The sequence below is a fragment of the Mustelus asterias genome, chromosome 4 (genome assembly GCF_964213995.1).
Source record: "Mustelus asterias chromosome 4, sMusAst1.hap1.1, whole genome shotgun sequence".
Classification (NCBI taxonomy): Eukaryota; Metazoa; Chordata; class Chondrichthyes; order Carcharhiniformes; family Triakidae; genus Mustelus; species Mustelus asterias.
Window position 1 is genome coordinate 144811556 of NC_135804.1, and position 25927 is coordinate 144837482.

The 25927-nt window shown below is 43.0% G+C and overlaps 1 protein-coding gene across 1 annotated transcript in view; it reads right to left on the reverse strand.

The window, feature by feature from the left end:
- LOC144493051 (insulin receptor substrate 2-A-like) overlaps nt 1–24236 on the reverse strand; it is a 63634-nt gene extending 39398 nt beyond the window's left edge. Inside the window, exon 1 of the mRNA XM_078211890.1 lies at nt 20343–24236. Coding sequence (XP_078068016.1) covers nt 20343–24012 — 3670 coding nt within the window. The 5' untranslated portion in view covers nt 24013–24236. The remainder of the gene's footprint in view (nt 1–20342) is intronic.
- Nucleotides 24237–25927: the final 1691 nt, after the last annotated feature.

Here is a 25927-nt window from a genome sequence, read left to right on the forward strand (position 1 = left end):
TCTGCTACTTGTCTATGCTCTCTTTTGAAGTTCAAGACGATGCTCATCACAGTTAACATTTCCAATCTTCTTAGCATCTGCAAATTTTGAAATCATGCGCTGAACGCCACATCTTGATCATTAATGTGCATCAGGAAGAGCAAGGGCCCCAAACTGATTGAATTTCACTGCAAACCTTCCTCCAATCTGAAAAACAACCATTTATCACTACTGCTTCCTGTCACTCAGTCAATTTCTTATTCAAGTGCCTACTTTTCCTTTTATTCCATACAACTAGAATCTTGCTCAATTTTATGTGTGGCACTGTGTCAAATGCCTTTTGAAAATACAACTGCATTGCCCTTCTCGACCCTCCCTGATACCTCCTCAAAGATCTCAAGCAAATTAATTAAGCATGATTTTCCTTTAATCCTTTTGATAGAGATATTCAAAAGGAAGAGATCTGATAGTGGTATTCAAAATCTGGATAGATTAGATGGGGAGAAATTGCTCCCACTTGTGAAGTGATCAAGAATGAGAAGGCACAACAGTCCCAATTTCTCCAATCCATCTGAGCAAAAGCGATAGGAGGAAAAACATATTTACGCAGTGAGTGGTTATGGTCTGGAATGTATTGCTTGAAAATGTGGTGAAGACAGGATCAAAGTATTCAAAAGTCAATCTGAAAAGGAAGAATGCGTAGAAGGCAAGTGAATGGCACGAGGACAATTGTTTGGGGAGGTGATGCAGATACAATGAGTCAAATAGACTTCCTCTCTGCCAGAATGTTTGTGAAAACAAATCATATGGAATGAATCTAGTTGAATCGTTTGAGTAATTTTGAGGTGGTAACCAAATTGGCACATTTGGGAATATCTTTGGATGTTAGTAATATGGACTTCCAGAAGATATTTGAGAAGGTTAGCAAAAACAGTGAATTTGGAATTGAAGGTAACTTAATTACATGGATAGGAAATGAGTTAAGAGGCTGGAGACAGAGCAGGGATACTGGACATGCAGTCAAATTGGCAATGTGACTCGTAGTGCTCCCAGAAATCTCTACAAGTGTTTCAGCTATTCCTTGTATTTATAAATTATTTAGACAAAGGAATAGAGAGTTGCGCATTTACAGGTTTGTTAATAACACTCATCTCCAAACTCTGTGGCCTGGGCCTCAGCACCTCCCTCTGCGACTGGATCCTGAACTTCCTAACTCACAGGCCACCATCAGTAAAGATAGGCAACAACACCACCTCCACGATAATCCTCAACACCAGTGCCCCACAAGGCTGTGTTCTCAGTCCCCTACTATACTCCTTGGACACCAATGACTGTGCGGCCAAATTCCCCTCCAATTCGATTTTCAAGTTTGCTGATGATACCACCGTAGTGGGTCGGATCTCAAAACAATGACGAGACAGAGTACAGGAATGAGATAGAGAATTTGGTGAACTGGTATGATAACCATAATCTCTCCCTCAATGTCAACAAAACGAAGGAGACTGTCATCGACTTCAGGAAACGTAAAGGAGAACATGCCCCCATCTACATCAATGGGAACGAGATAGAAAGGGTCGAGAGCTTCAAGTTTTTAGATGTCCAGATCACCAACAACCTGTCCTGGTCCCCCCCATGCCGACACTATAGTTAAGAAAGCCCACCAATGCCTCTACTTTCTCAGAAGACCAAGGAAATTTGGCATGTCAGTTACAACTCTCACCAACTTTTACAGATGCACCATAGAAAGCATTCTTTCTGGTTGTATCACAGTTTGGTATGGCTCCTGCTCTGCCCAAGACCGCAAGAAACTACAAACGATCGTGAATGTAGCCCAATCCATCACGCAAACCAGCCTCCCATCCATTGACTGTCTACACTTCCCGATGCCTCGGCAAAGCAGCATAATTAAGGATCCCACGCACTCCGGACATTTTCTCTTCCACCTTCTTCCTTTGGGAAAAAGGTACAAAAGTCTGAGATCACGTACCAACTGATTCAAGAACAGCTTCTTCCATGCTGCTGTCAGACGTTTGAATGGATTTACCTTGCATTAAGTTGATCTTTCTCTACACCCTAGCTATGACTGTAACACTACATTCTGCACTCTCTCCTTTCCTTCTCTATGAATGGTATGTTTTGTCTGTATAGAATCTTAGAAACCCTACAGCACAGAAAGAGGCCATTCGGCCCATCGAGTCTGCACCGACCACAATCCCACCCAGGCCCTACCCCCATATCCCTACATATTTACCCACTAATCCCTCTGACCTATGCATCCCAGGACACTAAAGGCAATTTTAGCATGGCCAATCAACCTAACCCGCACATCTTTGGACTGTGGGAAGAAACCGGAACACCTGGAGGAAACCCACGCAGACACAGGGAGAATGTGCAAACTCCACACAGACAGTGACCCAAGCCGGGAATCGAACTCAGGTCCCTGGAGCTGTGAAGCAGCAGTGCTAACCACTGTGCTACCGTGCCGCACGCAAGAAACAATACTTTTCACTGTATGTTAATACATGTGACAATAATAAATCAAATCAAATTTAAAAAAACACCGATGGGAGCAGAAAGTTGCAAAGGGACACGATAAATTGAAGTCAATCAGCAAAACTGTGGCACATGGAGTTCAATGTAGGTAAGTTTGCGATTATCCACTTTGGACCAAAGAAATATATATATTAGTGTTTTCTGAATGTTGAGAAGCTAGAAACTGTCCTGTAACCATGATACAAGTGCTTGCATTCAGTTCTGGGCACAAATCTCAGGAAGTATATATATATATATACTTGCCCGGGAGGATGTGCAGCACTGATTCACCAGAATGATACCAAGGCTAAACAGGATCAATTAAGACACTAGGTTGTAAAGAGGTAGGTTTGTATTACCTTGAGGATAAAGTATTAAGGGATATTCTAAAGTTTTATTTTTAAGTTTATTTATTAGTGGAACAAGTAGGTTTACATTAACACTCAAATGAAAATCCACTGGTCACCACATTCCGGCGCCAGTTCGGGTCCACCGAGGGAGAATTTAGTATGGCCAATGCACCGTTAATAACCAGCATGTCTTTCGGATTGTGGGAGAAAACCGGAGCACCCGGAGGAAACCCATGCAGACACAGGGAGAACATGCAGACTCCACACAGACTGTGACTCAAGACAGGAATTGAACCCGGGTCCCTGGCGCTATAAGGCAACAGTGCTAACCACTGTACCACCATGCCACCTGTGCTGTAACTGAGGTATAAGATTATTAAAGGATCTGATCAATTTCCTCTAGTGGGAGAATCCAGAACAAGGGGCCATAACCTTAACATTACAGTCGAGTTGTTCAGGGAACACATCTTAACACAAAGGATATTACATTTTTCAACTCTGTCCCAAGAGCTGCTGAGGTTAAGTCAATTGAAAATTTTAAAACAGAGGTGGATATAGTTGGGTTAAGGAATAAGGGATATTAAATAATGTGGAATCAAGACAGTAAAATGGACTTTAGATACTGATCAACTAACATTTAAATGAATGATGGAATAGGCGAAGGGGTTGAATGGTCCTTTCCTGTTCCTACAGGCTATATCTTGTTATTTCTGAATAAAATAATAAACTTAGACTCTTGGACCTATAAATGAAATAATTCTGAAGGACATAGATAGTTACATAATTCTGACATACTTATTCAAAGCAGTTTGTCAATTACTGAGGTGCATAACAATTTTTAATAACTTTCGGTCAGTTGGGCAAATAGAAGGAAACAGTTGATGACAGCTTCAGGTTATTAAACCACATCCAGTTACAGTGTGAACTTATGGGAAATAATGTGCTGTTATCTGCATCAAAGTGCACAATAATGGATAAACATTTTCATTGAATTTAGAAAATTTCTTAATGTGATCTGCTTATTTATTCATATTAATTTATGGAAATTGCCTCTTGTAGTCACATGCTTTAAAATTTGGCAGGATGGATGTTATGAAAGATCTGCACCAATGCTGCTATATGTGGTATACCTAAAGTTTTACTATAGATATAACATCTGCATGCAATTTACATCCACAACATCTTACATCGCATTACTTTAGCGTTAATATTTTTTTTATTAGCAATTACTATGTTCACATTTACAAAGGGAACTGTCAACATAGAAGTGTCACAACATAACTAAACCTTCTTTCTGGTGTAGACATAGTAGCTGTTAAGCTTTGTATTTCTCAGATCTTCAGTTTATGCTGGACAAAGAAAATTGCATAAACCCACTTTACTTCAAAAATTGCTGTAAAATTTTCTGTTTGTAACTATTAATTACAAAAAATCAAAGCCTTATAGGGAAGCTATTTGCACAATATAAAATCAAAATCTGAGAAAAGCATGGCTTTAAATAGGGATCAAATTAAGCCACCATGTTCTGATCCAACAAACCCTTTTCCTCGAACCCCATTTCACCTGCAGACTAAACTTGGTCCCTACTTTTCTTATGCAATAATGATAAGGGAGATTAACGAGTGACAGATAAACAGCTTTTTTTAATTTAAAAATTGAAACCTTTCTAATCTACTGCATTTTCCAGACCTTCTGGCTTCTTCACTATATTCTCAACACTGGAAGAAGCTAAGCTCCCAGAGCAATGCTGTGAAACTGCCAGAAAAGACAGGAGGTTCAATAAGACAGGAGTAGCAACAGGCTTCTGGTGAGGGTTATAGTCAAGATGAGAGAGAATGTGAGTGAAGGGAAGAGGATGGGGCAAGCAGGTGGAAAGCAAAAAGGAATCACAGGGAGGTTAGCTCCACTGCTTTCCATCCGAAACTCAGCACAATATCAGAAAGGAACAGTTCATTCGCTTCAATGGGTGGTGTCTTTGCCTGAGGCCAATTCCACTCATCTGACTTACCTCATACCTCTTCAATGGTCCTTTTCATCAAGCAGCTATGGAATTCCCTATTAAAATAATTTATGCACTAACTTTGACAACAGTTTCCAGCAGAATCCGACATAGTATGGTACAGAACAAGGTAATTTTGCCTATCAAGACGTTACTGGCACTCCATAGAGTAATTCTGTCATTGGCATTCCCTCATTCTATCCCTGTTGCATTTGAAGATTATGAGAAGCAAGCAGGAAAGTGGAGTTAATCCACCATTCAAATCAGATCAGCCATGATCTTTAGGGCAGCATGGTAGCATAGTGGTTAGCACTGCTGCTTCACAGCTCCAGGGAACTGGGTTCGATTCCTGGCGTGGGTCACTGTCTGTGTGGAGTTTGTACATTCTCCACATGTTTGCGTGGGTTTCCTCCGGATGCTCTGGTTTCCTCCCACAGCCAAAGATGTGTGGGTTAGGTTGATTGGCTATGCTAAAAATTGCCCTTAGTGTCCTGAGATGCGTAGGTTAGAGGAATTAGTGGGTAAATATGTAGGGATATGGGGGTAGGGCCTGGGTGGGATTGTGGTCAGTGCAGACTCGATGGGCCGAATGGCCTCTTTCTGTACTGTGGGGTTTCTATGATTCTATGAATGATGAAGCAGGCTCGAGGGGCCAAATGGACTAATTCTGCTCCTATTTCTTGTGTTCTGATATATCCAATGCCTCTATTTAGAAGGTCTAAGATCCAAAATGCTTTGTGAGCCATTCTCTCAATATATCCAGCTACCTTTGAAGTTCTATGCACATGATCCCCCAGGTCCTTCTATTCTTACACACTCTTTAGAACTGTACTAAGTCTATATTATCTCTCCCTATCCTTTCTGCCAAAATGCACCACATCACACTATTAAATTCCATCTACAACTTGTCTGTCCATTACTCTGCATACACGCACTTACACACACAATGGGTCTACCACTGGCCACGCCATCTACCATGCTCTAGTCTGAAAAATAACTATCTACCATGGCTTGCTGTTTGCCTTTCGGTCCTTGAGCCAATTTTTATCCAAGCTGACACTCCAAACCATAATTTTGTTAACCAACCTTTGTCAAACATTTTCTCAAAAATCCAAACAGACAACATCCATTCCATTCCCTTTATCAACCTTCTATTATTTTCAAACTAGATTAGTCAAGCACAGTCTGCATTTCACAAATCTGTGCTAGCAATCCTTAATTAATTCAATCTCCAAGTGCCTTTTGATTTTGGCCTCTGATTATTCTTTCTAAAACCTTACCCAAAAGTTACTAGGCTGACATTATTCCCTTTTTTAAATAATGATATCACATTTGCCATTCTCTAATTCCCCAAGCACCTCCCACATGTCTAGGGAAGATTGTAGCAAGCAACTGAACTATCTCCAGGCTCACTTCCTTTAGCAACCTGGAATACAAGTCACCCGGACCAGGCACATTAAGCACAGTCAGCCTTTCTAGTACATTCTGTCCATCAATTTTCACCTCATCCATTATGTCTTTGCTTCTATTGATATTTTGTCCGCACCCTCTTCCTTGGCAAACAGTGTTCAAGCCAACCCTGTGCCTCTAAGTGCATATCGACCTCTTGAATTTAAAACTTTGCTGCTAAAATGCTGGTAGAAGATTTTGAGTTCCCTTCTATGTTGACTGCCATCCTATCCTCATATTCTCTCTTTGCCAGTATTATTTTCTTCTTCATTTTCCCTCTCAACCAATTGTATTTGACCTGGTTTTCACTTGAAGAATTGCTTGAAGAATTCACCAGACACAAAATATTTTTAAAATGTGTAAATCATTATATTTTCTTTCTCCCTAGTCACCCAAGAGCCCTGGCTTCGATTCCCCTATTTTTCACCTTTGTTGAAATGTACCTAGCCTATACTCAAAGCACCTCTTCTGTAACGATCAACCATTCTTCCATTACAGTTTGTGTCAATCTTGTTCCATTGCATGTTGACTAGAACCCTTTTCAAAGAACAAAGAAAATTACAGCACAGGAACAGGCCCTTCGGCCCTCCAAGCCTGCACCGACCATGCTGCCCGATTTAACTAAAACCCCCTACCCTTCCGGAGACCATATCCCTCTATTCCCATCCTATTCATGTACTTGTCAAGATGCCCCTTAAAAGTCACTACCGTATCCGCTTCCACGGGTTCCAGGCACCCACTACTCGGTGTAAAAAATCTGCCTCATACATCTCCTTTAAACCTTACACCTCGCACCTTAAACCTATGCCCCCTAGTAATTGACTCTTCCACCCTGGGAAAAAGCTTCTGACTATCCACTCTGTCCATGCCTCTCATAATCTTGTAGACTTCTATCAGGTCTCCCCTCAACCTCCGTCGCTCCAGTGAGAACAAACCAAGTTTCTCCAACCTCTCCTCATAGCTAATGCCCTCCATACCAGGCAATATCCTGGTAAATCTTTTCTGTACCCTCTCCAAAGCCTCCACATCCTTCTGGTAGTGTGGCAACCAGAATTGAACACTATATTCCAAGTGCGGTCGAACTAAGGTTCTATAAAGCTGCAACATGACTTGCCAATTTTTAAACTCAATACCCTGGCCGATGAAGGCAAGCATGTCGTATGCAAAGAACAAAGAATACAGCACAGGAACAGGCCCTTCGGCCCTCCAAGCCCGTGCCACTCCCTGGTCCAAACTAGACCTTTCTTTTGTATCCCTCCATTCCCACTCCGTTCATGTGGCTATCTAGATAAGTCTTAAACGTTCCCAGTGTGTCTGCCTCCACCACCTTGCCTGGCAGCGCATTCCAGGCCCCCACCACCCTCTGTGTAAAATATGTCCTTCAGATATCTGTGTTAAACCTCCCCTCCCCCCCTCACCTTGAACCCATGACCCCTCGTGAACGTCACCACCGACCTGGGGAAAAGCTTCCCACCGTTCACCCTATCTATGCCTTTCATAATTTTATACACCTCTATTAAGTCTCCCCTCATCCTCCGTCTTTCCAGGGAGAACAACCCCAGTTCACCCAATCTCTCCTCATAACTAAGCCCCTCCATACCAGGCAACATCCTGGTAAACCTCCTCTGCACTCTCTCCAAAGCCTCCCCGTCCTTCTGGTATTGTGGCGACCAGAACTGGACGCAGTATTCCAAATGCGGCCGAACCAACGTTCTATACATCTGCAACATCAGACCCCAACTTTTATACTCTATGCCCCGTCCTATAAAGGCAAGCATGCCATATGCCTTCTTCACCACCTTCTCCACCTGTGACGTCACCTTCAAGGATCTGTGGACTTGCACACCCAGGTCCCTCTGCGTATCTACACCCTTTATGGTTCTGCCATTTATCGTATAGCTCCTCCCTACATTAGTTCTACCAAAATGCATCACTTCGCATTTATCAGGATTGAACTCCATCTGCCATTTCTTTGCCCAAATTTCCAGCCTATCTATATCTTTCTGTAGCCTCTGACAATGCTCCTCACTATCTGCAAGTCCTGCCAATTTTGTGTCGTCCGCAAACTTACTGATCACCCCAGTTGCACCTTCTTCCAGATCGTTTATATAAATCACAAACAGCAGAGGTCCCAATACAGAACCCTGCGGAACACCACTGGTCACAGGCCTCCAGCCGGAAAAAGACCATTCCACTACCACCCTCTTTCTTCTGTGACCAAGCCAGTTCTCCACCCATCTAGCCACCTCCCCCTTTATCCCATGAGATCCAACCTTTTGCACCAGCCTACCACGAGGGACTTTGTCAAACGCTTTACTCAAGCCCATATAGATGACATCCACGGCCCTTCCCTCATCAACCATTCTAGTCACTTCTTCAAAAAACTCCACCAGGTTAGTGAGGCATGACCTCCCTCTCACAAACCATGCTGACTATCGTTAATGAGTTTATTCCATTCTAAATGCGCATACATCCTATCTCTAAGAATCTTCTCCAACAACTTCCCCACCACGGACGTCAAGCTCACCGGCCTATAATTACCCGGGTTATCCTTCCTACCCTTCTTAAATAACGGGACCACATTAGCTATCCTCCAATCCTCTGGGACCTCACCTGTGTCCAGTGACGAGACAAAGATTTGCGTCAGAGGCCCAGCGATTTCATCTCTCGTTTCCCTGAGCAGCCTTGGATAGATTCCATCAGGCCCTGGGGATTTGTCAGTCTTTATATTCTCTAACAAACCTAACACTTCGTCCATTGTAATGGAGATTTTCTCCAACGGTTCAACACTCCCCTCCGAGATAGTCCCAGTCAACACATCCCTCTCCTTTGTGAATACCAACGCAAAGTATTCATTTAGGGTCTTCCCTACTTCTTTGGGCTCTAAGCATAATTCCCCACTTTTGTCCGAGAGGTCCAATTTTTTCCCTGACAACCCTTTTGTTCCTAACGTATGAATAAAATGCCTTGGGATTCTCCTTAATCCTGCCTGCCAAGGACATTTCGTGACCCCTTTTTGCCCTTCTAATTCCCCGTTTGAGTTATTTCCTACTTTCTTTGTACTCCTCCAGAGCTCCCTCTGTTTTTAGCTGCCTGGACCTAACATACGCCTCTCTTTTCTTTTTGACCAGTCCCTTAATTTCCCTGGTTATCCACGGTTCTCGAATCCTACCCTTCCTATCCTTCTTTTTTACAGGCACATGCCTGTCCTGCAGCCCTAACAACTGTTCCTTAAAAGACTCCAACATGCCAGATGTGGATTTACCCTCAAACAGCCTCTCCCAATCAACAGCTGCCAATTTCTGCCTAATCCCACTAAAGTTAGCCTTCCCCCAATCCAACACCTTACCCTTGGGACACCACTCATCCTTTTCCATCACTATCCTAAAGCTAACAGAATTGTGGTCACTATTTGCCACATGTTCCCCTACCGAAACTTTGAAGACCTGACCGGGCTCATTCCCCAGTACTAGGTCCAGTATAGCCCCCTCTCTAGTCGGGCTATCTACATATTGTTCCAAAGAACCCTCCTGTATGCATTTTACAAATTCCTCCCCATTCAGAGTCCCAGCTCTCAGCGATTTCCAGTCTATACCAGGGAAATTGAAGTCTCCCACTACAACAACCCTATTTTTCCTGCACCTATCCAGTATCTCCTGACATATCCGTTCTTCCACTTCCCTTGGGCTGTTGGGGGGCCTGTAGTATACCCCCAACATAGTGACTGCGCCCTTCCTGTTTCTAAGCTCCACCCAGAGTGACTCGTTACACGACCCCTCTGAATTGTCCTCCCTCTGCACCGCTGTAATATGCTCTCCAACTAATACTGCTCCTCCCCCACCTCTTTTGGCCCCTCCTCTGTCTCGCCTAAAACACTTGTACCCCGGAATATTCAGCTGCCAGTCCTGTCCCTCTTTCAACCAAGTCTCTGTCACCGCAACCACATCCAAATTCCACGTGAGCATTCAGGCCCTAAGTTCATCTGTCTTACCTGCTACGCTCCTTGCATTGAAGTATAAGCACTCCAGACCTCCAGGCCCAGTGAGGTCATCCTCCCCCAGAGTGCTCTTCTTGGCTTCTTGACTATCTTCTCCACCTGCATTGCCACTTTCAGTGACCTGTGTACCTGTACACCCAGATCCCTTTGCCTATCAATACTCTTCAGGGTTCTACCATTTACTGTATATTTCCTATCTGTATTAGACCTTCCAAAATGCATTACCTCACATTTGTCCGGATTATACCCCAATACCTCCTCCTTTTTGATCTCAACAGGACTCAAACTATCTACACGTCCTTTCCCAGACTCATCATCCACCAACATCATCCAATGAAATTAGTTCTCATCCAATTCTGATGCTCTACTTTAGATTCAAACATTCTAGCTATTTGCCATTTAAACATTTTTCCCCAACATAGACCAAGGGTCTACAAAGACACGCTACATAAGTTACTAAAACAGATAGTGCTAAAGCAAGAGCTCCCTATTCACAAAATAAAAATAGAAGTTGCTGCTGCTGCAAACTAATAATTTAAATCTAAAGAGACTGCATAGAACACAAGCTTCATAAAATGTTCACCTGCAAGTGGGAATCTCTTCCAGGCAATATATTGAACTGTACAAGTCCCACATCAAAAGACATCAAAGGGCGTCATGGTCAGCATGGACCGGTTGGGCTGAAGGGCCTGTTTCCATGCTGTATTGCTCTATGACTCTATGCCTCTAGTGCAAAAATTAAAGCTGATATTATAGTGCAGTACTGAGTGAGTGCTGCACTGTCAGAATTGCTTTCTTTCGAATGAGATATGAAATAGAGGTCCTGTCTGTATTCTCAGGCGTAAATAAAAGTTACAATGGTCAATGGTGTTATTTCAGAAAAGAGCCAGGGAGTTATCCCTAGAATCCTGGTAAATATTTAATCCTTCAATGAACATCACCAAAAAGGATTTTCTGGTCATTACTGTTTGTGGGATTTTACATTGCAATGCTACGTTTCCTACATTGCAGAGTACAACAGTACATTAGCACATAAGAACTAGGAGCAGGAGTAAGCCATTTGGCCCCTTGAACCTGTTCCACCATTCAATAAGATCATGGCTGATCTTTTCATGGACTCAGCTCCACCGACCCGCCCACCTCATTAAAACTCTTAATTCCTTTACTGTTTAAAAATTTGTCTATCTTTGCCTTAAAAACATTCAATGAGGTAGCCTCAACTGCTTCACCGGGCAGAGAATTCCACGGATTCACAACCCTTTGGATGAAGAAGTACCTCCTCAACTCAGTCCTAAATGTGCTGCCCCTTATTTTGAGGCCGTGCCACCTAGTTCTAGTTCCACCCACCAGTGGAAACAACCTCCCTACTTCTATCTTATATGTTTCTATCAGATCTCCCCTCATTCTTCTGAATTCCAATGAGTATAGTCCCAGTCTACTCAGTCTCTCTTCACAAGCCAACCCTCTCAACTCCGCAATCTACCTAGTGAATCTCCTCTGCACCCTCTCCAGCACCAGTACATCCTTTCTCAAGTAAGACGACCAAAACTGTACATAGTACTCCAGGTGTGGGCTCACCAGCACCTTATGCAGCTGCACCATAACCTCCCTGTTTTTAAACTCCATCCCTCTAGCAATGAAGGACACAATTCCATTTGCCTTCTTAATTACTTGCTGCACCTGCAAACCAAGCTTTTGCGATTCATGCACAAGGACACCCAGGTCCAGCATGCTGCAATTTATCAAAGTAATAGTCTATTGTGCTGTTATTCTTACCAAAATGGATGACCTCACATTTACCATCATTGTACATCTGCCAGACACTGCCCACTCAAACTATCTATATCCCGTTGTAGACTTTGTGTCCTCTGCACACTTTGCTCTTCCACTTATCTTAAGTGTCATCTACGAATTTTGACACACCATTTGGTCCCCAATTTCAAATCATCGATATAAATTGTCAGCAATTGCGATCCCGACACTGATCTCTGAGACACACCACTAGTCGCTGATCGCCAACCAGGAAAACACTCATTTACCTCCGCTCTTTGCTTTCAAAATTACTTCATTGGCTGCAAAGCATTTTGGGATATCTTGTGGTCATAAAACATGCCATATGAATGCAAATGTCTTTCTTTACTATAGAAGAGACACAATTACTAAACTACAGCTTTCAGGATATGCACTTAGTTATGGGAAGTCTACAACTTGCCCAGTTGCATATCAGCAAATTTCTCCAAATCTTCAACACAAGATACATCATATTTCAGTCTCTAACAACATTTAACATTCAGTAGAAGAGGCAAGGAAAAAAAAACATTGCATCGGCGTTTGAAACAAAGGCTTTAACTGCCACAGAGTGGCAATCAGCAACGGATTGCCACTTGTACCGGGTTACTGCATCTAAATCGTTTAAGTTTAATTTATTAGCCACAAGTAAGGCTTGCATTAACACTACAATGAAGTTGCTGTGAAATTCCTCTAGTTGCCACACTCCGGCGCTTGTTCGGGTCAATGCACCTAACCAGCGCGTCTTTCAGACTGTGGCAGGAAACCGGAGCATCCAGAGGAAACCCACACAGACACTGGGAGAATGTGCAAACTCCACACAGACAGTGACCCAAGCCAGGAATCGAACCCGGGTCCCTGGCACTCTTGAGGCAGCAGTGCTAACCATTGTGCCACCCGTCACTTAAATTGTTGAGCGCTTGTCTCACCTGATCTTCCTGACTCAGGCTGGGTGAGACTGCAGAAGCGAAATGTGTACTAGTTAGGCTGAAGTGAAGAAGTCTAAAAGGAGCAGAGCGAAGGAGGACATATTTCCTTTCTACAGCTGCTGCAAAGCAGGTGAATTTAAAGGCCCCATTGAAAGGGAGCAAAGTTTCTAAAGTACATGAATGGGACGTGTGTGCGTGTGGTGCGTGCATGCAGCATTGTGTGGAGTGGGTCAGGGGTCTGGGGCCAGGTCAGGGGGTGGTCAGGCCTGGCCGGGTCACGGGGAATCCCGTGGGGGTTGGAGATGTCCTGTGTGGTCCCAGTCCAGGTCTTTAAAATAGTTATGCTGAAGTCAAGTGCTTTTGTCGATTGTTCCCAGTGCACTGCAATTGTGCAGCGTAGTTAGTCCTGCTGGATAAACCCCTATCTGGAAACTCCCGATTGCATGTTTGGAATAATTTGTTTTTGTAGGTGCAGTTACCTTTAAAGCTAGTACATTGTCTTGTGAATCTGAAACTGATTCCATAATTCTGTCACCAAACAACTTTCCCTATTCAGAAGTATAATTATGACTTCATGCCAAAATGTCACCCGGAAGGAAAGGTCCTTGGCACATTGTCTGCTGATAAGAGTCCTATAAGGAAGCTAACAGATATGGTGAATGGAGGGGAAACGTTATGGATGCCATACTTGCGAACTTGCAGAATTTTTAAAAGAAAGTCGAAAAGCAGTTAATAGAGAAGATAAGAATTATGAAATTGGGGAGGAAAGTAGAAAATTAAAAATGGGATTGTAGCAAGGAAGAGAGTGGGTTAAGGGGAGTTTCAAAAATGATTAGAAATGGGTAGAATGTCCCATGAGATTCTATTTACCCTATGTATCAATGATTTAACTAAAGGAGTTCAGTCCAAAGTTGAGAGTCAAAGTGAAGTCATACAGAAATAGCAGACAGTAAATAATAGTGAACCTAAAGAAGTTCTGAGATAGTGATAAGATAATGCAAGGGGCAAAAACAAATGCCAGATGAAATTAAATAGCAGTAGGTACATTTCAGCATAGAAGCCAGTTGGCTTAGGTGGCTAGATAGATAGCATGTGGTTTAGAATTTTAAAAAAATTGTTCTGGGGATGTTGGCATCGTTGGCTGGGCCAGCTTTTATTGACCATCAAACCAAGTGTATTTCAGATGTCACTCATTCAGAGGCCAACTGGAATTAGGTGGGCAGGTCAGAACCTTTCATGTGTCAGTGCAGACTCGATGGGCTGAAGGGCCTCTTCTGCACTGTAGTATTCTGTGATTCTAATTCAAGAGTGTGGATCTGGAATCACAAGTAGGCCAGGCCAGGCAAGAACTGCAGATTTCCTTCCCTAGAGGACGTTAATGAATCAGATGGGTTTTTACAACAAGCAACAATGGTTTCATCAAGAGACTTTTAATTCCAGATTTTTATTGAATCAAAGTTTCACCAGCCGCCATGGTGGGATTATAATCTTATCTGGATTTATAATCTCTAGATTATAAATCCAGTGACACTACCACTACCTCCCCTGTAATGATACCAACAGCATGGTTTCATTTCCTATTCCAGTTGAAGTTAACCTGGGGCCTGCTCCCTTAGAGTGGAAGGTAATAGCAAACAACCATTGAAATATTACCAAGCAAACAGCTCAGATTGAAGCCTCAGCAGACAATGTGCCAAGGACCTTTCCTTCCGGGTGACATTTTGGCATGAAGTCATAATCATACTTCTGAATAGGGAAAGTTGTTTGATGACAGAATTATGAAATCAGTTTCAGATTCACAAGACAATGTACTAGCTTTAAAGGTAACTGCACCTACAAAAACAAATTATTCCAAATAAGGTGGCAAAAGCACAGATGTTGTTGCGCTAGGTTTGAAATGTATTGGCTCTATTTGCGAAGCTACTGTGTAATGATGCTTAGACCAGAAAAAAATTAAATAGTGATAAAACAGTACCATACCATTAACACACTTCAACCTGTAGTTTAGTGATTTTTAAAAAAAATCTAAAAAGCTAAATATAACCCCAATGGAAAATTCCAGTGATGGATGAAGGGAATATTTAAGGTTGAAGACTTTATGAATGGTTATGTCGGCCTTTTTGGGAGCAGGGACATGTGTGTGTATGGATATCAAGCAAGAATAGTATTGGGTTTGACTGTGATGCTATTGATGGTTAAGTAGCCTGCTGTCACTCATTACCTGGGGAAATAAGACAATAAAGCCCTATCAAAATACCAAGTAGATATACAAAAAAATATTCATTTTAATTTTCATGAATCAAATTGGAGAAAAAGTTCTTCTATGTCTATAGCAGGGGTTACCAAACTAGGTTCCACAGGGGCAGGGGAACGAGTAGGCAAGCGCAAGATGGGAGAGGGAGGAGCAAGAGAGAGAAAATGCATTTTTATTGGTTTGGCTCTTCAACACAATAAGAATGTTTCTCAGGGGTCCCTTCAGTACTCATTGGAGGTCAAAAGGGTTCCATGTCTTGAAAAGTCTATAGCATGCCATCAATTCAAATGGCACATGCCAGATATCAACACTGCAACATTCCTGTTCCAATATTTTTGCTGCATGTTGTGATATACTCTGAATCCTTTGTGGTGACCAAATGGACTTAGACAATTAGGCATGACAACATTCTCAGTTTTACCTTCCAAGACTACACAATGACCACTCAACTGATGCACAGATATGTTATTGTATTTTTCTGAAGATCATCTAGTGCTGTTTCCTTGTAATTTCAGATTAATGATTCCCACAAAATTAAATTTGACTTTTTATTTCAAGGAAACTCAAATCAAACTGATAATTTAAAGATAATTCAGTAGGTTGAAGGTTTGCAACATTGCAGATGATATACGATACATACAGTTTTTAGGTCAGTTCAAAGTAGACAGCTATAAACAGAAGCTACATGGATAACAAAGTACCCACAAATTTGACAATAAGGGAAGTGGTTACCCAGTATCAAAAACAACTAAATTAGCTCATCAAATCACAGGTAATGCGGGGCAACCATGTGAAGATTAGGATATTCTGCTATCTCATGGAGTGGACAGAACAGGGAGGTTGGTGGTGGTGGGGGAGTGGAGGGGTAGAAAACAGTGCAGCAACTTGCAGTGAAAAACAGCTAAGAGCCATACATCAACTTAAACAAGGCATAGGTTTATTCCTTCAGACTCATTAATTTTGAAACCAATAACTGGCAATACGTTGTAGCTTCTTCAAGACACTAAGTTGAATTTATCATGTGCAACTTCTAGATGGATACTTTATTGCCAAAGCAAAAAAAAAAGACATATCATTTATCTGGAAACTAAAATTTTCAAAGAACCATCTGCCCTCTCAATAACCTTGGTTTACAATCACTTACAGCTAGCCAAAAGTTGGCTATTTAAACCACATTTTTGTTGGACAACTTGATCAGGCCTTAAAAGAGTCACAACAGGTTAGCACCCAAACATAAAACTCAAGTGCCTGCAAGCAACGCCAATGGTAATTTGGCAGTTTTATTCATTTATGAGATACCCAAACTACAGCACAGAGTCGATATTGCAGCCTGCAAGTCAAAGCTATCCTGTCAGCAAAGCCCCAGTGACTCATTTGTCATTTGTGCTTATGGTTTATGCATCACTTTTTATTCCGTACTTCAACTTTGTAGGTCTGGAGGTTTGGAAAGGTCTTCTAAGCAGTGTTTTCCTATTGATGGATCAGGCTTATATTCATCAACAAGGCAGAGTGGAAAAGACCACTTTGTATCACCAGACTTCAAAAAAGTTAAAATTTAAAAAATGAACAGCACAATTAAAGAGCCAATCAAGGGAGAGTGCAAATTGGAAAGAATGAATCAGAGTGTAAAAGAAGAAAATGATGAATGCATCGACAAAGAAGAGCACATTAGAAAGTAAACACCATCTTGATTTCAGGCAAGAATTATTAAAAGATACTTTTTGTTAATTTAAAACGTATTTTAACACATAAATAGCAGAAATGTCAGTGCTAAACAAAGTATAACCTCAGCCAAAAAAGTTAATGTAGGCATTCACAAAACAAGCAATAGGTTTTTTTAAAAAAGTCAGGTTAAAAAAGGACAATGCACAACAGTGCAGACACAAAATAAAATTGAAAAATCTATCTTTATTGTTGTAGCTTTATCCATATAGATTGGATGGTGGAATAAAAACATGTTGGTAAATATACAAGAAAGAACAGTTGCAATCTTGTTTATACCAAGAATATGCATTGATGCGAGACTTGGTCAGCCTTTGATTGATGACCCCAGTGTTCAGGGGACCATTAATGTGGCAGGTTGTGCTAGTACACTGTTATCCTTGCTCTCTAGCCAACTAGGAATGGAAGATCGATGATTATAAAAGGATAATCACAAAACAACAGAGAATCCCCCAAGAATCCAATTTGCATAGCATTTTCTTTTCCAAAAAAGGTGTACACATTAATGTCAATATGGCACATACATTTGTCCAAGGAAAAACTGGTTAAAAAAATCTGTTGATAAGTAACAGTATTAATTATAAACCCACATATCAAAAAGTCACAGGTAAGTTTTAGTATGATTGCTGAGAAATTCTAATATCAGCTAAAAAACACATTCGGTGAACACGTTCATGGCAAAATTTTAAGTATTTAATGAATTTCAAACTCCCATCCTCCACATTCAGTGAACTTCAGTTATAAAATTCTGCTTCCTGCATTTTATTTCACACCAAGTTCTGCTTCACCATAATTTGTTCTACCTACATTGGCTCTTGTGCTACCAATTTAAAGTTTTTACCCTCATGTTTCAATCTCTTCCTAACTGTACCCTTCTCATTCTCTTCAACCACCTAGCCCTAAAAGCTTCCCAGCACAGTTCTTCCTATTGCCACTTTTCCTCCATTCCTGACTTTACACCACCAGTGGACATCTACTTTCAGCTTCCTGGACACTGTTTGGAAATTCCCTGCCCACAACTCTCCTGCCCTTTTAACGGCTTCCTTACAATGCACCTCTTTGATGAAGCTCTATATTAGCCAAGTACAGACAGTGCAGCACGGTGACGCAGTGGTTAGCACTGCTGCTTCATAGCATTAGGCACCCAAGTTTGATTCCAGCCTCGGGTGAATGTGTGGAGTTTGCACGTTTTCCCAGTGTCCTCGTGGGTTTCCAAAGATGTGCAGATTAGTTGAACTGGCCATGCCAAATTGCCTCTTAGTGTCCAACGATGTGTAGTTTAAATGAATTAGCCATGGTGAATGTACGGGGTTATAGGGAGAGGGTAAGAAACTCTGTTAGAGTCTGTGCAGACTCAATGGGCCGAATGGCCTCCTTCTGTATTGTAGGGATTCAACAATACCTACAGTCACCCAAGGCTGGATTCGAACCCAGGTCCCTGGCGCTGAGAGGCTGGAGTACTAACCACTGTTCTACATGGTAGGTAGCATTCTTCAACCAGTAGGCAGTTTGATTCACTCATGTGCACCTACTAAATAAAAAAAAACTACTAGATCAAAATTCTGAAATTAGGAAATTATTCATATTCAATTTTGAGGAGCTAGATTTTAAGCTATGGAGAACAGGTTGATACAGCAGTAACAATATTTTGTCCTCTATACAGATCTATATATAAAAAATGATAGTAACATTCACTGGCAAGAAGCAAAATCACATTAACCTTTATAGGATTGGCATGAATGGTTTGCCTCCTTTCTACAGATGCATGACTGATGTGTCAAGTAGTCAACAGTTCCAGATAAAAGAAATAATCAAACACTGTAGTACAATGTGTCCAAAAATAGATTGAAAGAATACTTTCAAAGTGGTTAACCAGTAAACTGAAGACTTCACCATAACCATCTCCATACAAACATCACAACCCGTGGCCCTCCCCTTTCACTCATTAACTTACTGAAACAACGTTACGTACAATGAGAAATTGTTGTGCAACATTTGCTCTCTTTATTTATCACTAAATCCACAGCTTATGACCTCTTCATGCAGTTCTCAAGCTCATGGATCAATAAGCAAACAGATCGCCAAGTCAGCTTTTCCAGCATGATCTAGACAACAATTAATTCAGCAGACACTGGATTTTTAAAAAAACAGCAATATGGTGTCATAAGCAATATTCCGCAAATATCCAAAATCCCATTGAGAATATAGTCATTTTATCTCCCTCAATCACTTTAACATTTATTACAATTTTATACTTAAATCTGCAATAGGATATTGGTATTCGACAAATAAATGATTACAGCAATTGTAACATGAAAATAAATACAGTGTTACAAAAGTAACAGTGCAGGACAATATTCTCCCATCCACATTTTCAAGAATAGTGGTCTTTTGTGAAACACAAATCTATACTCTCACTATTTCTTCCTCCCATTTGGAATTAAATGTCTTCTTGCCTATTGGAGGAGAAAATTTATAGTATAATCTAGTGACTGCAACCTGTAAGAAAAATGGTCAATTAATTTGGAATAAATATGTAAAGTCAAAGATTTGCATCTCCCTTCACACAGAAAAAAAAACTGACCTGTAGACCACCAACATTTATCTCTGATAAATGATTAGTAAATTTAGACCACAAAAATGAATCTATTGTGGCAGTTGCATGCACAGTTACATTTACCAGACTTCACAACAGTTGGCTCTAAGAACTCTTTCCTTCCTCACTACTGCAAACAGTGGTTCCAATATGATTGGAAAACATGTAAATAATAAATTAAACATACCCTCCACAAGTAGATTTGAACAAATCTTCATAACTGGAAAACAGCATAGTGCTAACAATCAAGAGTAACTATGCAATCTACCTGCTGCCAACAAACATGTTGCCTATAATCACTAAAGCTTACATTTGCAAATTCCAAAAAGAGCTGCCCAGTGTCTCAACTACCAGTTATGTGCAGTATAAAAATGCACTAGTCATGTAAACTTATATTAAAACCAGAGCCAATATTGTCAAATAATACATTCACTAATACATACTTTTACAGCATTTGCAGTTAACCTCTTAATACATCAGTTGCAGAAAAATAATCGAAAGCAAGGTGGCAAGGGGCTTGGAAAGAGGAAGTATTATGGAAAAAGCATTATGAAAGGAGAAAGTTGGAATTTAATTCCCCCAACCCCACAATTCTCATCAATATACACACCACACACATAAATCACCATTCCACTTCCTATAACCTGACAAAATCCTCATCTTCCATTTTGTCCAGTTAATATTTCTTAGCCTCACGCAACTTTGTACTTCGGTTGTCTGAAATATGGGAACAAAAACAGAACAAACCTTCAGATGTAGAGGTATATTTCAGCCCATCTGATTTGGTAAAGTCTATGCTGGCATAGCCTCTAGAATCTGTACTCTTAACGATTTGGAGGTGAGTTGGAGTCTGCACACTTCCATTTGATTCACAACATCCATGATCTTCCCTCAAGTCCAAAGCAATATAGTTTAATCCATTCTGAAATCCAGCAGATGTATTTCTGCACATGGAACTCCTGTGCTCATCACTAAGGCAGTCATTTGGCTTAAGCCAAACATTATCAAATGAAGCAGAGCTGTGTCTCTTACCACCATCAGCAAAAAAGGGAGAAGAGGGTGCCACTGTGGGTGTAGAGGAGAATGTCTCTGAACTGTGTCGTCTTCTTCCCTGTGGGTCAGCACGGATCACCTTTGGACCATGATTGGCATCAGCGGGAGGTTTAGAGACAGGAAAGGTATTTATACTAGGATACTGATCAATAATGCACAATCTCTTCACAATGGCTGTAGGACTATTCACCTCTACATTGTCTGGCTTTGGCAAAGCAGGACAAGTGGCTGATACTGTCAAATTAAATGACATGTCGGTATAATCATCCACTTCAGCAGGTTTGCTGACACAAGTGGCACCAAGGGGAACACTGATGTAAGCAGCATTTGGCTGGCTTCTGGGTATGCTAGAACTTGAAGCAATGGTCATACTAGTCAAAGAATTTGAGGAATGAGTAGCTGGCTTCGGTGATTGTACATCTAAATCTACGCTCATGTAGTCTGACAACGGAGACCTTCTGTGCTCACTGCTGGAGCCAAGTGAAGATGGGGATCCTTCTGCTGAGAGAGAATATGGTGTATTACTAGTTTTTTCACTGAAAGCAATATTAATATATTCTCCTGGACTTTTTGGCTCTGGCGGCAAACTATGCTCAAACAGTTTTGGTAAAGTGTTTACTTCTGGCGTACCGAGGGATAATCTTGTGGGTCTCTCAATTCTTCCTTTTTGTATAGCACGCTCATCCTGGTTTTGTGTCCTTGGAGAATGAGAAGTTTCATGAACTAAACCACTGTTACTAATACTGCCAGTAAACACTGATGCCTCTCCATACATCAATTTTCCTGGTGAACACATAGGAACATATTCATCATGCTCACCATTTTCCTGTGAAGGAGTTTTGAATGACCGAGGCAGTGAATAATACGAGCTGTATGATTTAGGAGCATCAGGACTAGTGAGATTATAGAAGCAATCATTAGATAGTTTCCGCCTATTCAGGTTTCTCTGGGACATGTCCATGTATTCACTATTAGTTAATTTTTCATTGTTGCTGCCCAGTAGTTTCGAACTGTACTCTGTAAACATGCTTCGCACTGGAGAATTGCTATCATTGGGGGACATCACCATGTAGCCCCGCGAGTCCATTTGACTTACTGGCAAAGAACCAATTTGTTTTGGAGCAGAAATGCTTTTAAGATTCATTGGCATATAATCATGGTTTCTATTATGGCTAGCAGATGCAACACCAGGCATCATTGGCATATAACCATCATCTCTTGCTCTGCTTTGGCTTTGGTTAACCGAGGACCCAATCTCAATATGACTATAATCTTCATGGTAAGGATTACAGGTAAACTTTGGTGACGCAGAACATGATAACTGGCTATTAATACCCACACAGTTTGAATCAACATTAGACTCATCCAAAGATGAAGTTGTCTGTGTGGTTTTTTGATGCATTATTACAGCACCGGAGCTGGTTAGAGAGTGGGTCCTCTTTCTGTATCCTTTCTCAGCAACCATGTAGTCATCTCTTGTTCTGCTTTCATGATTTGCAGTATTTATATGCTTGTCCATTGACATATAATCGCACAAGCAACTTTCTTCTTGAATTGGTGGTGTGTTCCCAAGTGAATCTGGCGTATTACTCCGAACACGGAAGTACCTAAAGTCCCCGGGACTAGACCCATATTCATCGGAGGAAATAAAACCACCATCACTTGGAGAACCGCAAATGGATGAACTAGATGGACGTGTAAGAGGATCAGATGCAGAACCATGTCCACTGCTGGAAGAAACGCTTACAGGGCTTGTAGTAGATGGCAAGTAAGTCACAGGCAGAGACACCGACCTACTATGGTTTGAGGGACCAAATGGTGGCTTTACATACCGCCCACCCCCATCACCTCTGCTCAAGCCCATCCGTGCAGAATTTAAGTGGATTAAACTCCCAGTAACAGATCCGAAGGGTCTCGTCATTGTGCCTTCACCCTCACTGGATGTTCGAAAACGATATGCCTCACTCCTGGATGCAGAGGCACCAGTCATGCTCTCAGTCCGGGAGCGCCTCTGCAATCCGGTCTGGCTGGGTGGCAGATTCCCGAGGTGCCGCCGAGTCAGAAACGATATGGGGTTCGTCCCGGAGGACTGGCTCTTACTCCTGGGGCGGAACTCGGTGAAGGCTTTCAAAGCTCGCATGGTCTCCAGAATCGTCTCGTGCATGTTCTGAGCCACCACCGAGTCGTCCACCTGCATCCACAGCTCACCGGGGCCGATGGAGGCAGAGCGGCCAACCTCGATGAAGAAAAAGTTCTCCGAGTGGCCGCACCGCCTGATGTTCATCAGCTGCAAATGCACGGAAGGCACGTCAGAGTTGATCTTAACAAAATGGATCATCTTGCTGGAGAGACACAGCCGGTACACCCCCGTCAGGTTCTTGGTTTGCCCCAACCCTTTGGGCTTCACGTTAATCTGCCACACTTCTTTGAAAACGGTGCCGGGGGTAAAATTGCCGTAGTTCTCCACCTCGTCGGGCTCCGGCGGCGCCTTCTTCCCCTCGTTCATCAGCTCGCTGATGGCCAGGTACCAGCCCTCCTGCTCCTGCTCGTTCTCCGCCACCATGGCAAAGTACTCGTCCTTGGTGTACAGGGCCACCAGGTACTTACTCTTGGCGTCCGCCCGCCGGCTGACCGTCAGGCACTGGCAGAGCAGGATGACTCTCTTGGGGGCGGTCGAGCGGCTCCTCCATTTTTTCTCGCTGTCGTAGTACTCGAGGCGGGCCGGACCCAGGTGGCTCTGGCCCCTCAGCACGAAGAAGCGCTTGTGGCCGTGCTTCTGCTTCCTCAGGTAGCCGTGCTTCCTCACGTCCTGGTAGCCGTCCATGGTGGTGGAGGTGGCGGCGGTGGTCGTCGTGGTGGTGGTGGTGGGGTTGGTGGTGGCGGACGCCGCTCGCGCCGCCCAGACCTCGCGCCCCGCGGGGGCCACTGTCTCGCGCTGCTGCTGCTGCTGCGTGGAGCAAGCGGGCGACTCGCGCGCGCCGATGTTGTTGTTGTCGCCGCCGCCGCCGCCGCTGCTGCTACTGGGGGCGGCCGTTGGCCCCTCGCGCGCGTTGCCAGGCACCGTCTCGCGCTGCGCGCCACAAACCCCCCGCTCGAGCCCGGCGGCCGTTGGTGGCGGCGGCGGGGGGCTGAGCAGCGCCAGCTCCTCGAGCCGGGCCGGCTCCGCCGTCGCGTGTCCACTTCTGACCGTTGGCGGCGGGGTGATGCTACTGCTGGTCGTTGTCACCGTGGCCGTCGCCCTTCTCCTCGCTGCTGCTGTCGCCGCCTCCCCGGCGCGTCGGTTGTTTTCATTGTCCCCTCTGTTGTTGTAGTGCCGGTGTAGTAGTAACTGCTCCTGGTGATAATAATTGGGCGAGCTCGCCATTGTACCGGGTGCTTCCCCTCACCACCACTCCTCCTGATGGAAGGGGAAGCCCGCCACCTCTTAATTGCGCGGCTGTCCCCTTGTTGTTTTTATTAACCCCCCCCCTCCTTCTTCTCAAGGTTTCGGCTCCGTAAACATCTCGTCGTTTAAAAAAAATAAACATCCGAATGGAGCGATTCTTTACCCCCGTCTCCTCCCCGCCCCCCACCCCCTTTTTCTCAATCACGGTAAAAAAAAAACAACCTGTGACGTACCCTTAATGGAGTGAACCGTACTCGCTCAGCCTAACGTGGGTGGGCGGGGCCCGCCCTTGACGGACAGGGGGGGATCGGCCAATAGGGAAGCGGGAGGACCTCCAGGTGAGCTATCAATCAGACGCCGGAGACCAATCGGGGGCGGGAGGGGGGCGGGATGTTTTCGTTGAACGTGCGCCTGCGCCAATGGGGCTGACAGGAGGGCGGGAGCCGTTGCTGCTGGTGTGTTTTTCACTCGGTGCCAAGTTTGCTGGAGCCGCAAAGCTTTGCTGATGAGGCGAGGTATTGTGTAAAATCACTCTCTGATTGTGCAATTGCATTTCTCATTCGCTCTTAGGTTGGTGCCAAAGCTCGAACACGCTATATATATATATCTATGGAGAGACCAAAAAAACCTTCCCCGATTAATATTCATCCAGCACTCCGCCCAATCTCTCTCACCATCATCTAGAAGACTGATTTGTTAATGGAGGGGGGGAGAGGAAGGTGTATAATGTAGTAAATGGTGATAGCCAACTGTCAACTGAGCACACCATATACAACAAAAACAGAAAATGCTGGAAAATCTCAGCAAGTCTGACAGCATCTGTGGAGAGAGAGAGAGAACAGAGCCAACGATTCCACAAATGTCAGACGTGCTGAGATTTTCCAGTATTTGTTTCAGATACCAGCGAGCGCAGTATTTTTGCTTTTCTCCTGGCACATAATTTAATATATAGGTTTGAAAGGGGAACCACATATGAAGGAAATCTGCCCCCAAAGGTGGGGATTTAGCTTTAATTAAGTTGCTCTGTTGTAATGGTTTAAGTTTGTTGGGCTCATGGCTTGGATAAACAGGACGGCGCACGATGTCAAGCCCTCTCATGAGAGTTGTAGTTGACAAACACGTTTTCTTTTCCTTTTGAGAAAACTGCAGTTGCGAGAGAGAGCCGTGCAAACGCAGGCGTGCTGCTGTTTGCCTCTTCCCCACACCGCCCCCCATCCCATTGCATGTGTTGTTTACACCAAAATTCGAGATGAATAAGCATTTGGTGTCTGCATGTAATGAAAAGGGATGTTGTTACCTCCCCTGCGTACTTCAATCTATTAGAAATCAGCACGATGAATCATCTCTCTACATTGTCAACCACAACCTATTGTACATTCTGATGTGTTTTTTTTAAATGGTTAGCGTTCAGACTGCTAGTGGAGAAAAAAAAAGGCGGATGGAATGACTTATTTTCACAAGGGCTGTTCTGACATTATTGATTCATTGATAACTTTAAGTATGCATACGCAGCACTTGTTTATAAAGCTGTCGTTCCCGAGTAAGGCGCTTACAAAAAAAACCCGCCAGGTTGATAAAATACAGTAAACCTCCTGGGATATTTTTCAGATCTGTGACTCGTAAAAAAATAGTTGTTATCTTACTGAATGAGGCCAGTACTTCTAACTCCCAAAATGCATGCAGATATGCTACATTCTACAACAGGCTGCTTCGCTCGTTTGCCTCAAGGACAGCTGTCAGTAACAACAACCTCCAAAGTAAGAAACTAATCAGTAACTAGATGAAATCCATGGCACAAAAATTGGAATTAAAAGGTAGCAGCTGTATTTGAGTTCAGATAGCATCCTTTTATATCAGTGTATTGTATTTCTTGATATTAGTTAGTTGTTTTCTA